The sequence below is a fragment of the Panulirus ornatus genome, chromosome 31 (genome assembly GCF_036320965.1).
Source record: "Panulirus ornatus isolate Po-2019 chromosome 31, ASM3632096v1, whole genome shotgun sequence".
Classification (NCBI taxonomy): domain Eukaryota; kingdom Metazoa; phylum Arthropoda; class Malacostraca; order Decapoda; family Palinuridae; genus Panulirus; species Panulirus ornatus.
In genome coordinates, this window is record NC_092254.1 from 12,122,501 (window position 1) to 12,138,699 (window position 16,199).

General features: G+C 44.8%; 2 protein-coding genes across 3 annotated transcripts in view; one reads left to right on the forward strand and one right to left on the reverse strand.

Annotated features, from left to right (window-relative positions):
* Nucleotides 1-6,435, forward strand: part of LOC139758815 (facilitated trehalose transporter Tret1-like) — a 10,816-nt gene extending 4,381 nt beyond the window's left edge. The window contains exons 3-6 of the mRNA XM_071680639.1: nt 1,769-1,901; nt 3,074-3,468; nt 4,241-4,387; nt 4,959-6,435. Coding sequence (XP_071536740.1) covers nt 1,769-1,901; nt 3,074-3,468; nt 4,241-4,387; nt 4,959-5,705 — 1,422 coding nt within the window. The 3' untranslated portion in view covers nt 5,706-6,435. The remainder of the gene's footprint in view (nt 1-1,768; nt 1,902-3,073; nt 3,469-4,240; nt 4,388-4,958) is intronic.
* On the reverse strand, nt 3,386-15,187 carry LOC139758814 (uncharacterized). Of its 2 annotated transcripts, none has more exons than XM_071680638.1 (7): nt 15,068-15,187; nt 11,642-12,464; nt 11,264-11,500; nt 8,667-8,897; nt 8,158-8,397; nt 7,860-7,987; nt 3,386-3,523 (listed from the first exon to the last, which is right to left on the reverse strand). In XM_071680638.1, exons 1-7 carry the CDS (start codon nt 15,070-15,072, stop codon nt 3,517-3,519), a joined length of 1,671 nt encoding a protein of 556 aa, XP_071536739.1. In that variant the 5' UTR covers nt 15,073-15,187; the 3' UTR covers nt 3,386-3,516. The 2 variants fall into 2 exon arrangements, with proteins under 2 accessions (XP_071536739.1, XP_071536737.1); XM_071680636.1 differs by lacking the exon at nt 3,386-3,523 and adding an exon at nt 6,583-6,983.
* Nucleotides 15,188-16,199: the final 1,012 nt, after the last annotated feature.

Consider the following 16,199-nt stretch of genomic DNA (forward strand, 5'->3'; position numbering starts at 1 on the left):
ATTGTCCTCAAACATCTCATTTCCAGCACATCCATCCTCCTGCGCACATCTCTATCCATAGCCCACGCTTCGCAACCATACAACATTGTTGGAACCACTATTCCCTCAAACATACCCATTTTCGCTTTCCGAGATAATGTTCTCGACTTCCACACATTTTTCAAGGCTCCCAAAATTTTCGCCCCCTCCCCCACCCTATGATCCACTTCCGCTTCCATGGTTCCATCCGCTGACAGATCCACTCCCAGATATCTAAAACACTTCACTTCCTCCAGTTTTTCTCCATTCAAACTCACCTCCCAATTGACTTGACCCTCACCCCTACTGTACCTAATAACCTTGCTCTTATTCACATTTACTCTCAACTTTCTTCTTCCACACACTTTACCAAACTCAGTCACCAGCTTCTGCAGTTTCTCACATGAATCAGCCACCAGCGCTGTATCATCAGCGAACAACAACTGACTCACTTCCCAAGCTCTCTCATCCCCAACAGACTTCATACTTGCCCCTCTTTCCAGGACTCTTGCATTTACCTCCCTTACAACCCCATCCATAAACAAATTAAACAACCATGGAGACATCACACACCCCTGCCGCAAACCTACATTCACTGAGAACCAATCACTTTCCTCTCTTCCTACACGTACACATGCCTTACATCCTCGATAAAAACTTTTCACTGCTTCTAACAACTTGCCTCCCACACCATATATTCTTAATACCTTCCACAGAGCATCTCTATCAACTCTATCATATGCCTTCTCCAGATCCATAAATGCTACATACAAATCCATTTGCTTTTCTAAGTATTTCTCACATACATTCTTCCTCCTGTCCCTTGTTTATTTTTCTTCATTACTTACTTTTTTCATATATATACACCTTACACTTCCTCCCGTCCCTTGTTTATTTTCTTTATTTTTTCGGTGGGGTTTACTTGACACCATATACTTGTTTAGAAGACTTGAGATCAAAATATGAAATGGAAATCTGGTTGTTTTGAACCCATGGACAATTCAGTCTACCTTTAAAGTGAAGGAATGGCACAAAACTTTGATAGGGAAGGAGGTGTGGTTATATCTGTGTGTCGATACAGTTTGAAGCATGTGTCATATACACATACTTTGTTCACAGCACTATCATGTCTCACAAAATACTGAATAGGCACAAAAAAAAAAGGAGGAAAAAAGATACAGTGAAATTACAGTATGTTCCCACTCTCTGATTTCCTTCACACACACACAACTTTCGTAGCCATCCGGGAGTGCAAGTAGTTTGTGGTCTCTTCTGAGAACATCATGTTAAACCATTATACACTTCTTCAGAAAACTTTCTTATATGTGGCTATGTCATGGTTACTCTTACCGTAAAGATATCTCTCTCTGTGGCAAGTCTTTCACATAGTGTCATGCCTCGCCTTGATATTAATTACCCATCTTTTGTTTTTCTCTCCTAGGTTAGGTTAGAACAGTTTAAGTATGTTTTTAGGCTAACTTAACCTATTCTAGGTTATATGCTAACTTAACCGATCCTAGGATAACTTAAGTTAGGCTAACTTATCATCAGTATAACTACCAAACCTAGTAAATTTAATATAAATTAGTAAAACTACCTTACTTAAGGTAACGTGTATAACTACCTTAACCTAGGCTAGCATAATCTAAATTAGTATAACTACCAAACCTATTATATAATCCAGCACACGTGAGTTCAGGGGGCGAATGCTCAGGGGATCCAAGATGCAAGTACAGTACTGCTGTTGCAGGTTCTGTTTGTGACTGCTGTTGCTGCCACTACCGTTCTCAACGGTCAGGTCAACGGGTGGGGCGCCGTGCTGCCCAAGCTTCAGGAGGACACCCGTTACTTCACTGTTACTGATGAGGACGTCTCTTGGCTTGGTAATGTATTACACTGGCAATAATGTTTGATCTAACAGATGGCTAGGTGACGTACTATTGCTCCCAGGTACTATCAACACACACACACACACACACACACACACACACACACACACACACACACGAAGAACTAACTCCATTGGTTGGATTGAATGGCGAACATTTTGAGAGTGAACGTGAAACATAACGAAACAACTAAGAAATATTCACAGAAACATAACGAAACAACTAAGTGTTCCATTGTGTCTAAGAAATATTCACAGAAACAAGGAAGGTTTGTTGGGAGCTGTGGCTACACAATCAGTCTAAACCATCAAAATATTTTACGAAAGATAATGAAGATGAAAGATACATTCACACTCGGAAATCCTTTTTTACAGGAAATTATAATAATTACCCCAACGACTCCATTGATTCTACTGAGGATCGTTACTTTTTTCCTCCTTAACGATCTAGAATAACTAATTTAATCAAACAATATATATATATATATATATATATATATATATATATATATATATATATATATATATATATATATATATTCCAAAAGAAGGAACAGAGAAGAGGGCCAGGTGAGGATATTCCCTCAAAGGCCCAGTCCCCTGTTCTTAACGCTACCTCGCTATCGCGGGAAATAGCGAATAGTATGAAAAAAAAAAAAAAAAAAAAAATTAAATATATATATATATATATATATATATATATATATATATATATATATATATATATATATATTCATTTTTGATATTGGAGCTACTGTCACTTTCCCATAAATATACTGATACGCAGAAGACAGTCGGAAAGGCTTTCCCCAGTCATTTCTTTTGAGTCCAATTTCTTTTGTCCAATGAGCATCCCATATCATGCGAGTGTTATACTTTCATTCTTCAACTGCTTTTACGGGAAATACAATTCTTTTTTTCATATCTTTGGTGTAGTGTTAAGGCCAGAGCAGCACTCTGTTTTGACCTTGGATCTGTATGTAGATGTAACTTTTTGTAACTCACACCATCATCATTCTTTAACTCCTTCCCATCTTTCATTTTTTTTTCTAATATAATTTTTTGGATTATAACCTCACAAAATAATTCCCAATGATGATAATCCAAGAAATTCTAATCCACGCAATGAAAAAAAAATTATCATTAATTAGCAAATTTTACTTCCAGTGTCTTTGGCCTCAATCACAGGCCTCCTTATCACCTTGGTGTCTGGACCGCTGATCGAATACTTTGGCCCAAAGCGACTGCTGCTGTCGACCCTGATCCCAGGCTTCGGCTGTTGGTTTCTCATGTCCTTCACACCATACCTCTCCTTGCTCTACGTCGGTAGGGCTGGGACGGCATCAAGCGCCATCTTCCTGTCGACGATCGTGCAGCCGCTGCTGGCCGAACTGAGCCCGGTTAAGATCAGGGGCCTGGTTTCGACCTTCCCGGAGATATCTGGCTCCGTCGGGATGCTGCTGAGCTTTGTCTTGGCCTACCTGATGGCGTGGGACGTGGCCACAGCCGTGTCTGCTGCTCCACTCATTCCTGCCATCCTTCTCATGTTTTTCGTGCCCGAGGTGCGACCAAGTAGGTGTCGGGCGATCTCAGGAAACCCTAGTCCTTTCTCAGTCACTGGTGATCAAAGTGATGATAGGGAAAGATAAGAACCAAATCAATGCTCAGAGTAGAGATTTACTTAAGTGAAAATTCGTGCTAAAACTGAAATGAGAATAAAGATCAAGTCTTAGTAGAAAAAATTGCTAGTTTCTGGGTAAACGTATCTGGATGTTTGTGTCTATAATCATAATATTTTCCTACCGGATACCTTCCTTGTGTCTTACCTTCTTTTCCCCATCTATATAGGTTAGTAATTTTAGGATATCATTAACGTCCTCCAGCGGATAAACTCGTCATGGACCATTATCTAGCTTCCTCATGTACAATAATGCAGTTTGCTGGATGTGAAAGAACATCCAGTATGTTTTTGTCCTTTGTCGCACGTTAAACTTCCAGATGATATTCGAACTCCGTATGACTTAGGAGAACCTTATTGGTGATTTAAGTAAGCACCTTAACGGGGTTGTGTGCGACCAATGGATGCTCAGGTAGGCATAAAGTGACTTTGTTTGATGATACTCAGAGCGAAGTTTCTTTCACATCCCGTAAACTGCACGACCGTACCTCTCTCTTCCCTTCACGTGTATGGGCTTTTTATGCAACTACGGCCACCCTGAAGTGTATGTGAACTATAGACTGATGTGTGACATCCAGTATCGGCGAGGGCTTCAGGGTTCTGTTGTTGGTTTCTTTCTAATGCATTGCACTGATCCTACCACACTTTCCCCACAGTCACCTTACTGGTTAGTTAGACGGGGCAGGGTGGACGACGCTCGGAGTGCCTTGCATCGACTGAGAGGCCCAAAGGCTAACATCGCAGAGGAATTATCGGCCATCATGAGCACCCCTACTTGTACCCAGGCCTCTGTTAGGGACCAGGTAAGATGATTGGTCCCCTCGGGGTTGGAGGGATGGTATGACGCCTGGTGACTAATGGGGCATTTAGGATCTGCCCTGAAGTGGTGAAAATGTGATATTCTTAGTTCTTTCCTTCATTTCCGTGGCTTTGGCTCAGCCACGATCATTTTATCCCTCCCCTTTAATCTACATTACACTTGTTTGAATAGGATACAGAAAAGAAATTTGGACAAGTACAATTAATGTTTTTTTGTAAAATTTTCCATAGCTTATACTTCCAAGCATTAGATAATTAACAGCATTTAAGAACCAGAAAGCCCCATCAGAAATGTTGGCCTCTCCCAGAGTTCAAATCCTGGAAAGGGCAGTCAGCTCACAGCCAACTCAGCCCTTCATCCTTCCCTCGGGGCTGATCGATGAATAATTCAAAAACTGATCTTTATAAAGCCGACATGAAGCAATATTACTTACGCCTACTTGAATTGTTGGGCAAATACCCAGCCTTCTTTGGAATCATTGGAGCTTCTTCATTATAGAAGTCTTACCAATGGTTATTGTAACATGTTTTCTTTTTCCCCCCTCTCTTCCTCAGTTTGTGGAGCTACGCAAGAGCCAAAATGTCCGACCAGTTATGCTGCTGTTGAGTCTATTTGTGTTGCGAGAACTGGGAGGTAGAAACGCCATCTTCCAGTACACTGTGTACGTCTTCCGTAAGGCGGATGTTGAGATGGATGCCTTCACGTGTACAATACTGGTGGGTGTCACTCGCCTCCTGTGTACTAGTGTGTCGGCTTCCACTTTAGACCGTGTGGGCCGACGACCACTTCTGCTGGTGACTGCTACGGTGTGCGCCGTATCAGAGGCTGTGAGCGGCATCTTCCTGCATCTGGAGCTACCCGGGGCTTCTTGGGTGCCCCTAGTCGCCGTACTTACCTTCGTGGCGTCGTATGGTATCGGTCTAGGGCCCGTGCCCTGGGTATACCTAGGCGAGCTGCTGCCGAACCCCGTCAGGTCGCTGGGAGTGTCAATAGTAACTTTCTTTTACATCGTCACTTTGTTTGGAGTTAACTATACCTTCCTGAAGATCATATCCTACTTGGGCTTAGGAATGACGTTCATGATTTTCGCTACGTGCAACCTAGTGCTGGCGGCCATAACATGGCAGTGGATACCCGAAAGTCGAGGTGTTACCCTGCAGGAACTAGAGCAAGCCTTCTCCCAGCAGGCCGCCCCGCCAAAGGAGAAAGAGGAAGCCCCGTTGCCTACACCAGAGAACCCTCCCATCACACACTCCGTACCAGAAGAAGGAATCTGTCGAGGGTTCGACACCAAGGAATGACGTGGCGTTGTATCCAGCGAAGCGAAGGTAGTTACAGGGGGAAATCTGTGACATATCCCAGGTCCAGAGGACTCGAGGTTGGCCAGATCAACGCCACCTTCGTCACGGACTGATGCCATCTGGTTGTGTCGTTCTCAGGCAAGATTCCGCAATGTCCTTACTCTGAAATAGTTCAGGAGGACCCATCTCACACCTGACGTTCATTCCCTTTAACTTTCAAAGACGAAAGAATTCCATGCCGTTACTTAGATGAGATTCTGTAAGGTTGCCGCGGAGGAAGGTCCGAAAGCTGTGATTTTTCAGGGCAGAACCAAGCGTCCAGCGGGTGTTGGGTGATGACCATCCCTTCCCCCGCCTCAGACAACGATGCTCTAGAGTTCACTGCGTATGTCGAGAGGTTCGCCTTCATGACTTTGGAGGCAGACTGTTCCCTAGGACTACGATGGCAGCTCAGGATGCGGGTGAAGGTGGGGAACTTCCCTCCCTCCAATGAAGGTAGTATACCGCACTCGAAGACATCCAGCGCCTCTCACACATTCGTTGTAAATCCACGCAAAACTGTACATATAAAAGGGAAGGGAAAGAAGCCTGTGGTCTATCTGTTGTCTGAATTTTACATACACTCAGTATCGCATTAACACTGGAAAGTACAAGGGGTATCTTTTTTGTATAGGTAAGTCTTTTACACCATTGTATATAAGGTTGACACTCTGATTAAAAAGAGTCTTTCGTTATCTTTCTCTCCACCATAAACTCCCCAAGGTACAGGCAACTAGTAATCTTATTTCTCTAACTTATGTTGGTGTTTTGGGACATTCCATTACTGGAACTGCTCTACTGAAATGTGGGGATATTCATACACCCAAAAAAAGGCCTCTATAAACTTTTTTTTTTCTATTTCTTTGCAACACTAGCAGAGAATGAAGGGTTGTCCATCCCAAGGGTCTTGCTTACACAGGAGTGATTGCGAGGAGATTCTAAAGGAACTGTTGCGTAGAATTCAACAAATCAATTACAGAGGTACGACGGGCGAGGCGCACATATGTCCTTCTGGCATTTCCAACACTTTGGTCGCCTTAGTTTGGAAAAGCCAGGAAAGCGAGTTCTTCAGCCGTACCTCTGTAGCCTTGGTGACCGAGTAATCCTGGTGGCTACGCTCACCAGTATATCCAATTTGGAAGCTATGCTCAGCAGTATAGCCAGTCTGGATGGTCAGGCGGACGACATTTGATTGGACACTCCTCAAGTATCACTTCATCTCGGTGTTTTGTTTTATATCTGAAAAGATATATATATATATATATATATATATATATATATATATATATATATATATATATATATATATATATATATATATATATATATATATATATATATATATATATATATATATATATATATATATATATACCTATGAGTCCACGGGGAAAATGAAACACGAAAAGTTCCCAAGTGTACTTTCGTGTAATAATCACATCATCAGGGGAGACACAAGAGAGAAATATAAGAGTCAGTTGATAAACATCGAAGAGACGAAGCTAGGACGCCATTTGGTAAACATGTGATTGTCACTTCATTCTTCATCTTCTCAAGCCTCTCCTTTTTCCTTCCTCCCTCCACTCTTGTCGGTTCCTCTTCGCTCATCCTCTCCATACACCCAAACCCTACCCTCTCAGCACAACCTAGTCAGCTGTCGCGTTCATAGTTACGTTCACTACCACCCCTACCTTGTGCCCTGTCATTCCTTACGTACTCAAGCTGCCGCAAGTCACATACTGTCTTCAGCCATTCTATACCAAACTCACTCGGTCCATTCCTTTGTTTTCTGCATTTACGTCCATGCAACACACACTGCCAGGACTAAATACTCCCATCTTCATGCCTCTATAGACACTGGCCTCTCCCCTACATCCAGGTCCTTAAGCCCTCTTCTTCACTGTGACTCACCTCAGACTCTCAGGCTCCATCTGGTCCCACGAAGTCTCCTAGGTACCTAAAGCACTTCCCTTCCTTCCCTGCAAGACTTACACTCAATCTATGCCACTCCTCATTACCTTAATGTTTGTTCCTCGATCACTCTCAACCTTCACACACTACGGTACCTCCCACGAGAACGTCTCCTTGTGCATCTGGTGGTTAAAAATCACCCACCTACGGGACCCCACGAAGACACCAGCCTCACGCTGTGTTGGCCAAGGTGTTGATGCTCTCTCGTAGGTGCCGCACCAGTAGCTGTCATGCGCCATGACGCGATCAGTCATGGCCGGGTACAACAACTCCTGCAGAAGAAAGTTCAGCTACTCAGATGTATCCCGAAGGGTTTCTTGGATGAATCATATTCTTCTTGGTATGGAAGTGACGAATTCTGACTGGGGATAAACAAACCATTATGAAATGTAAATAGCCAATAAAAGAGGACAGGACTTCAACAGTTACCAAGTCCCCTTACCGCGAGGATATACTGGTCGTCTATGTAGCCATGCAAGCCATGAGCCTTCCTCAGCATGGTATCCCTGAGGGCGGCCATGTCGTGGGCTGTCTGCCTCACAAGGGTAGGGTCCTGGTCCCAGCGAGCGCCCCACATGCCGGCCATAATAGGAAGGTCGTGGTAAGGATGGTCGCGCATCACGTGGAAATGTTTCTCGGAGGATAGCCAATCTCTGACGGCAGCAGCTTCACGTTCGGTTACCTAGAAGGCCTTGATCATCCTAGGGAATTCATCTGAGAAGTTTAGGGGTGAATGATGTGCTTCAAATGTGTGCCCTGTTCTTAAAATAATCCGCAGATAATCAAAAGTAACTCCACGAGCCACCACCTTACCATTGTAGGGGTAAAATGACCTTTTTTTTTTTTTAATCATTCTACCTGGAAAGGTCTTACTAAAAGTCTTTTTTTTAAACGGATCAATTACCCACACTCAGTGGTTTGTGAGATAAATAAGGCTCGCAGGTCATTTACCTGAGAGTCTAGATCACGGACGATGAGTGTCACGACCTGGGGGTCCCCAAGGGGCGCCAGGCGCCACATAGCCCTATGCACCTGCGACAGGTCACCCAGGGGCGGCGGCAGGCCCGTGATGTCACAGACGTAGAGGTGTGCATGGTCCCGCAGCAGAGGACACAGGACACTGCCACGTCCGCGGGGGTCTGTGTACAAACGCACAACCCACCCAGGGTACAGACGCTCCACCTGAAGGTAAACGTGTACGCCCAATGAAAGAAAAAAAATATTCGGCTCCATTAAGGCGTAATTCAAAATGGCACACCATTCGAGACTTGAAAAAAAAAAAAGAAAGATATCTCGAGGTGCAGTCATGGACGTGTAATCCCGGCCTGCTAAGTTACACAAACACACAGACCACACAGAACCATGGTCCAAACGAGATGGTCGGGCCTTAACGTTATGAAGAAAAGAAAAAATTGGCCCCTTGTAAGCAGTAGCAAAGCAAAGCAAAGGCTCTCTTCCCACCCTCCGCTCCCTCCAGCACACGCCGGCAGGAAAACAGATAGAGAAAATACCTGGCAGGATTAATAAGCCTGAAAGAAATGTTTACAGGAAAGTCATGAGGTAGAAAGAACATGAACATGTCATGCATCCCACCACCAAAGACATACATTCCTTTATTCTTGGTCATAAAGACAATACTAAGGATAAACTTGAGCTCCAGCCTCTCGTCTTACCATGACTTTATTATATCTGGTGTTGAAGGATGACACAGTAATTCTGAATTACTCTCTTAAAGCAGGGAGAGATCAGTGATTGAGAAGGTAGCATGATATACCACTGCATTATGATGACTGATTAAATGCATTACTCAATACCAGAGAGTGACAAGTGACGATCAAGCCTAATTTTGAAGACTTTGAGGGTGTTTCTCTGAACAACATTTTCTGGGAGTTTATTCAACGCATTAGTAATGTCGTTGGTAATTAGATATTTTGTACAGTCCACATTAACTCGGTGACCTCCAAGTTTTAACCCATTTTCTCTCGTCTGTAATGCTGGCGCTATTGTGATGAAATGTTCAATATCAACATTGTTGAATCGTTTAAGTATTTTGAAACATTCTACTAATTTGCCTCGGAGGCGCCTCTTGCTTAGGGAAAACAGCTATAGTGCTTACTCACACTCTCTCCTCGTGTTGTGTTACGCAAGGAGAGAATTAATTTGGTTCCTCTTGGCTGCATTGCTTCCAATTTATGAATGTTCTTACTTAAACAAGGAGCCCAAAACTGCACTGCATATTCGAGGTGTGTTCTGGCTAGGCTTCTTTTTGTACGTAAATTTCTGTTTATAAATCCTAGCCACCTACTTGCTTTCTTGGCAGCTTCATTGCTGTGCTGGGAGAATTTTAAGTTATTGAAGACAGTGACCCCCTAGATCTCTCATACTAGGGGTGTCACTTATCTTGTGGCCCATCAGTTCTTAACCTATTTTTTTCTTTTCTTAAGTTTCCAACTTGTAACAGATGACATTCATTGCCGTTAAGTGGCATTTGCCACAAACTTGACCATTCTGCCATTTCATCTGGAACGTCTTAGTCTACCTTCTCCAGTTAATATGGCACTGCCGGTCTTTGTTTCATCTACAAATCTGGCGTGTTTGCGAGTAAGAATGAAGGAGGGTGAGTGGTTATCGGTAGTGGATCTTGGATTAAGGATGTTTGATGTCACCTTGGCTGTTTAATCCGTTTATAGACAGTGGTGAGGGAGGTAGGTGCGTGGGTCTTAGATCAAGAGGTACGAGGTGAACCAGTTGCTGTTTGTAGATGACACTTCTCTAGTGGCAGACTTTAGAAAGAAACCCCAAGTGCAAGGGACAAAGTTCGGGAGTGCGAGAAAAGGAGAAAGTTGGAGGCCATGAAAAAAAAATTATATTATATATATATATATATATATATATATATATATATATATATATATATATATATATATATATATATATATATATATATATATATATATATATATATATATATATTATCTCTGGGGATAGGGGAGAAAGAATACTTCCCACGTATTCCCTGCGTGTCGTAGAAGGCGACTAAAAGGGGAGGGAGCAGGTGAATGGAAATCCTCCCCTCTCGCTTTTTTTTTTTTTTAACTTTCCAAAACAAGGAACAGAGAAGGGGGCCAGGTGAGGATATTCCCTTAAAGGCCCAGTCCTCGGTTCTTAACGCTACTTCGCTAACGCGGGAAATGGCGAATAGTTTGAAAGAAAAAAAAAAAAAAAAAATATATATATATATATATATATATATATATATATATATATATATATATTTATATAAATACGAATAAAGTGTATATGAACGCGCACCTTCAGGTTCGATCCTGGCTGATGGAGCTTTGTATACATATATATATATATATATATATATATATATATATATATATATATATATATATATATATATATATATATATATATGTGTGTGTGTGTGTGTGTGTGTGTGTGTGTGTGTGTGTGTGTAAACTAGAAGTGACGAAAGACCTTGATCCAGGAAAACTCATGGATCTGTGGAGTGGAGGAAGTGCTACGTGTTCTGGCTTCACCTGTGAGAGTATGTCGTCCAGCCCTCGCCAGTACTCAGGGTTGTCACCGTACAGGGAAAAGGACACCACCCGTTGGCCGTCTCCTACTGCCCACGACCGCCGCCCACACGTGCCGCCCACAACTGCTGAGGGAGTATGTGAGGACATCCTGGGATAGGGGGCCTCCTCCTCCTCCTCCATCAGACAGTTACTTCCGTCGCACAGACAGAGACCTCCGTCCCACCATGGCAATGGCTTCTGATAGACAGAGAACCACGATATGAATACGTATAGAACATGGAATCGATACGTGCAAATGGCAAGTCATGCCGTCAAATGACTTAGTAATCCACAATTCACACTAGGGCCCTTCACACTTTAAGATATTCTCGATATTACCTCAACTTTATGGTGAGTGATGGACGCTGACGTGACCTGAACTGGGAGTAATGAAGTGACATTTCCAGTGCTGTGGATGTAGGCTGTGATGTGTCCTGTATCACGGGCGTAGGCCAAGACGCCTCCTTTTCTGCGGGTGTTGGCCATGAGTTGTCCTGTGTTGCGTGTATGGGTCACGATTCGTCCTGTGTTGCGGGTATTGGCCGTGAGTTGTCCTGTGTTGCGTGTATGGGTCATGATTCGTCCTGTGTTGCGGGTATTGGCCGTGAGTTGTCCTGTGTTGCGTGTATGGGTCATGATTCGTCCTGTGTTGCGGGTATTGGCCGTGAGTTGTCCTGTGTTGCGTGTATGGGTCATGATTCGTCCTGTGTTTCGGGTATTGGCCGTGAGTTGTCCTGTGTTGCGTGTATGGGTCATGATTCGTCCTGTGTTGCGGGTAGTGGCCGTGAGTTGTCCTGTGTTGCGGGTATAGGCCACGACTCGTCCTGTGTTGCGGGTATTGGCCGTGAGGTGTTCAGTGTTGCGGGTATAGGCCACGACTCGTCCTGTGTTGCGGGTATTGGCCGTGAGGTGTGCAGTGTTGCGGGTATAGGCCACGACTCGTCCTGTGTTGCGGGTATTGGCCGTGAGGTGTTCAGTGTTGCGGGTAGAGGCCACGACTCGTCCTGTGTTGCGGGTATAGGTCATGACAGGTCCTGTGTTGCGGACGGAGCTGGCCAGCAAGAGGAGGACGCAGCCGAAGCATAGCGAAACACATGACGGACAAGCCGTAGTCAACCACCTCCAGATCCAGGCCCGTTGAGAGCGGCACATGTGGCGAACACTGTGGAACCAAAGAAACATTTTCTCCCTTGAATTATCAGCTCAGGGAATTCTCTCCGTCTCTCAGCACATATACGTCATTCCTACCTTATGTATACCAGAATCATGTTCACTATGGAGGGAGACACGCACGAGGGCAGGTCACCTTGCCACCCTCTGTACAACTGCATTCACAATGCCCTTGGCAAACTCAACCTTACTAGACACCTACACACCACCGCCTTTGACCTTAATCCATTAGGGTTAAGGTCAAGGGCTAGGTCATTGATCGTTGGAAATGCACAGAAGATCAACTAGACACAATGATCGAGAGCCAATGTGATATGACTTCCTCCACACTACCACACCTCTGTATATAAAATGGATTCGCAGATGCTCTCCCACCTCGTATTTTCCTCCAAGACACAGGAGATGCAACCACTGTATCTGTGTCAGTTCCAAGGTGGAGGGGTTCACCGTCCACAGCGAAAGTTTCCGGGATTTCTCTCTCTCTCTCTCTCTCTCTCTCTCTCTCTCTCTCTCTCTCTCTCTCTCTCTCTCTCTCTCTCTCTCTCTCTCTCTCTCTCTCTCTCTCTCTCTCTCTCTCTCTCTCTCTCTCTCTAACCAACCAACCAACCAAGCAAAAAAAAATTAGAGGTTCAACATTCTCTCTCTCTCTCTCTCTCTCTCTCTCTCTCTCTCTCTCTCTCTCTCTCTCTCTCTCTCTCTCTCTCTCTCTCTCTCTCTCTCTCTCTCTCTCTCTCTCTCTCTCTCTCTCTCTCTCCAACTAACCAACCAAGCAAAAAAATTTAGAGGTTCAACATTCTCTCTCTCTCTCTCTCTCTCTCTCTCTCTCTCTCTCTCTCTCTCTCTCTCTCTCTCTCTCTCTCTCTCTCTCTCTCTCTCTCTAACCAACCAACCAAACCAAGCAAAAAAATTTAGAGGTTCAACATTCTCTCTCTCTCTCTCTCTCTCTCTCTCTCTCTCTCTCTCTCTCTCTCTCTCTCTCTCTCTCTCTCTCTCTCTCTCTCTCTCTCTCTCTCTCTCTCTAACCAACCAACCAAACAAAAAAAAAAAAAAAGAAAATAGTATAGACATAGGTTCAACGCATGCGCGCACACACACACACACACACACACACCGACGTCAACACAAGTGTCATACCACGTCATCGACACCGATCGCGTGAAAGGGGGGAAGAGGGATGGGGGGGATGGGGGGGTAGGTAGGTAGTAGGGGAGGGGGGGTGAGGGGGAGGGGGGGTGAGGGGGAGGGGGAGCAGGAACGCGTGACTGAGGCTGGTCGCAACAACAACATCAACACAGCACGCATCTTCACTACACCTCCGCAGGAAGACCGAAATTTCCTTCCCCTTCCCCACCCCAATCCAATCAGCATTCTTGGGTTACGTCCTGCATATATCTGTGTACTCACTGTACCCCTAACTACATGTCAGATCTACACGACAAAGGGAGGCGATTCTATATTCAAATTAATGCCTTCACTGGCAGATGACATTTCAGAATCGTATGTACGGACCGTATCTTCACTACACCCCTGGATGCCACAGGTTCTTCATCACACCCTCTGCACGGGTCAGGTCAAAAGCCCTGAAGACATAGTGAAAGGTACATTTGACCTGTGAACCCTGCCGTGTTATGGCACATGCACCTTCACTATGCTCCGGGGTCGAGAGTGGAAATTGTTGGAAGGAAAAAAATATGGGAGGAAACACGATTCAAAAATACGTTTCCTTTCTTAAAGGAAACATAAATACATGGAAGTAAACAAGAACAGTATCCCTGGACTTCCTGAAGGATGCACAGTGAACAAGAACAGTATCCCTCGCCTTTCTGAAGGATGCACAGTGAACAAGAACAGTATCCTTGGCCTTCCTGAAGGATGCACAATGAACAAGAACAGTATTCCTCACCTTCCTGAAGGATGCACAGTGAACAAGAACAGTATCCTTGGCCTTCCTGAAGGATGCACAGTGAACAAGAACAGTATCCTTGGCCTTTCTGAAGGATGCACAGTGAACAAGAACAGTATCCTTGGCCTTCCTAAAGGATGCACAGTGAACAAGAACAGTATCCTTGGCCTTCCTAAAGGATGCACAGTGAACAAGAACAGTATTCCTCACCTTCCTGAAGGATGCACAGTGAACAAGAACAGTATCCTTGGCCTTCCTGAAGGATGCACAGTAATTATCATGACTTCCCTCTCCTTCAGTTTACCATCCTACCTGACTATATACCACATTCATTACACTTTTCTTCTCACCTAAATAAGATAGTTACACTTTTCCAGTAACATCACTCTATTATTGGAGGGCCGTCAAAGACGCTTCACTCCAATTGCCCTCACACACACACACACACACACACACACACACACACACACACACACACACACACACACACACACACGAGAAAAGAAGTGAAGTTTGAATGAGTAAGTTATTTTCAGGAAGGATTAAAGAATATATTAAACCCCCCCCCCCCCAAAAAAAGTGCATTCTCAGTGTGACAGAAAACGGCACTTGACAATTTTCATTGGAGGTAAGCCATCACAAGGTCAAGGCAAGTGAAGGATTTTCTCATACCATATTACAGTTGAACTTACCCCATAGCTGGCGTCCAGACGAGGCCCCTGGTTAGAAATGGCCAGTCCAGGGACACGTAAGACGCGAGTCTACCTGAAGCCAGTTGCCGAAGGCACCAGGAAAATCGCGCCTAAAATATTCTGGTTTTGCGATCGGTCTCTTCCGTCTCATGATGACTGGAACTGATCAGGCGCTCCGGGGAGTTTTTTGTAGTTCCATGACTCCAGGCAAGAAGTCATTACCTCTACGTCCCAGGAGGATGTGAAGCATCCAGGTTCCAGGGGGATGTGAAGTATACAGGTTCCAGGGGGAGGTGAAGCATACAGGTTCCAGGGGGAGGTGAAGCATACAGGTTCCAGGGGGAGGTGAAGCATACAGGTTCCAGGGGGATGTGAAGCATCCAGGTTCCAGGGGGAGGTGAAGCATACAGGTTCCAGGGGGAGGTGAAGCATCCAGGTTCCAGGGGGAGGTGAAGCATCCAGGTTCCAGGGGGAGGTGAAGCATCCAGGTTCCAGGGGGAGATGAAGCATACAGGCTCCAGGGGGAGGTGAAGCATCCAGGTTCCAGGGGGAGGTGAAGCATCCAGGTTCCAGGGGGATGTGAAGTATACAGGTTCCAGGGGGAGGTGAAGCATACAGGTTCCAGGGGGAGGTGAAGCATACAGGTTCCAGGGGGAGGTGAAGCATCCAGGTTCCAGGGGGAGGTGAAGCATCCAGGTTCCAGGGGGAGGTGAAGCATACAGGTTCCAGGGGGAGGTGAAGCATCCAGGTTCCAGGGGGAGGTGAAGCATCCAGGTTCCAGGGGGAGATGAAGCATACAGGCTCCAGGGGGAGGTGAAGCATCCAGGTTCCAGGGGGAGGTGAAGCATCCAGGTTCCAGGGGGAGGTGAAGCATCCAGGTTCCAGGGGGAGGTCTTCAGCCTTCACTTTAGGTTAAGAAAGTATCGAATATGGAAGGCTTTACGGAGAGTCTTGCTCGTATAGTGTTAGCACGGACACACCCGGGGTTCGACTCTCTTAGGTCTCAGTCCTCAGTCCTCTATTCTTAACGCTACCTCGCTAACGCAGGAAATAACCGAAATGTATGAAAAAAAATTATGTATATATATATATATATATATATATATATATATATATATATATATATATATAT

What these genes read in the sequence shown, in the direction of transcription:
- LOC139758814 (XM_071680636.1), bottom strand. An exon ending in TGGACGACATACTCTCACAG is followed by an intron (nt 8,898 to 11,263) that starts GTGAAGCCAGAA and finishes GTTTACCTTCAG; the next exon opens with GTGGAGCGTCTGTACCCTGG. An exon ending in TCCGTGATCTAGACTCTCAG is followed by an intron (nt 8,398 to 8,666) that starts GTAAATGACCTG and finishes AAGGCCTTCTAG; the next exon opens with GTAACCGAACGTGAAGCTGC.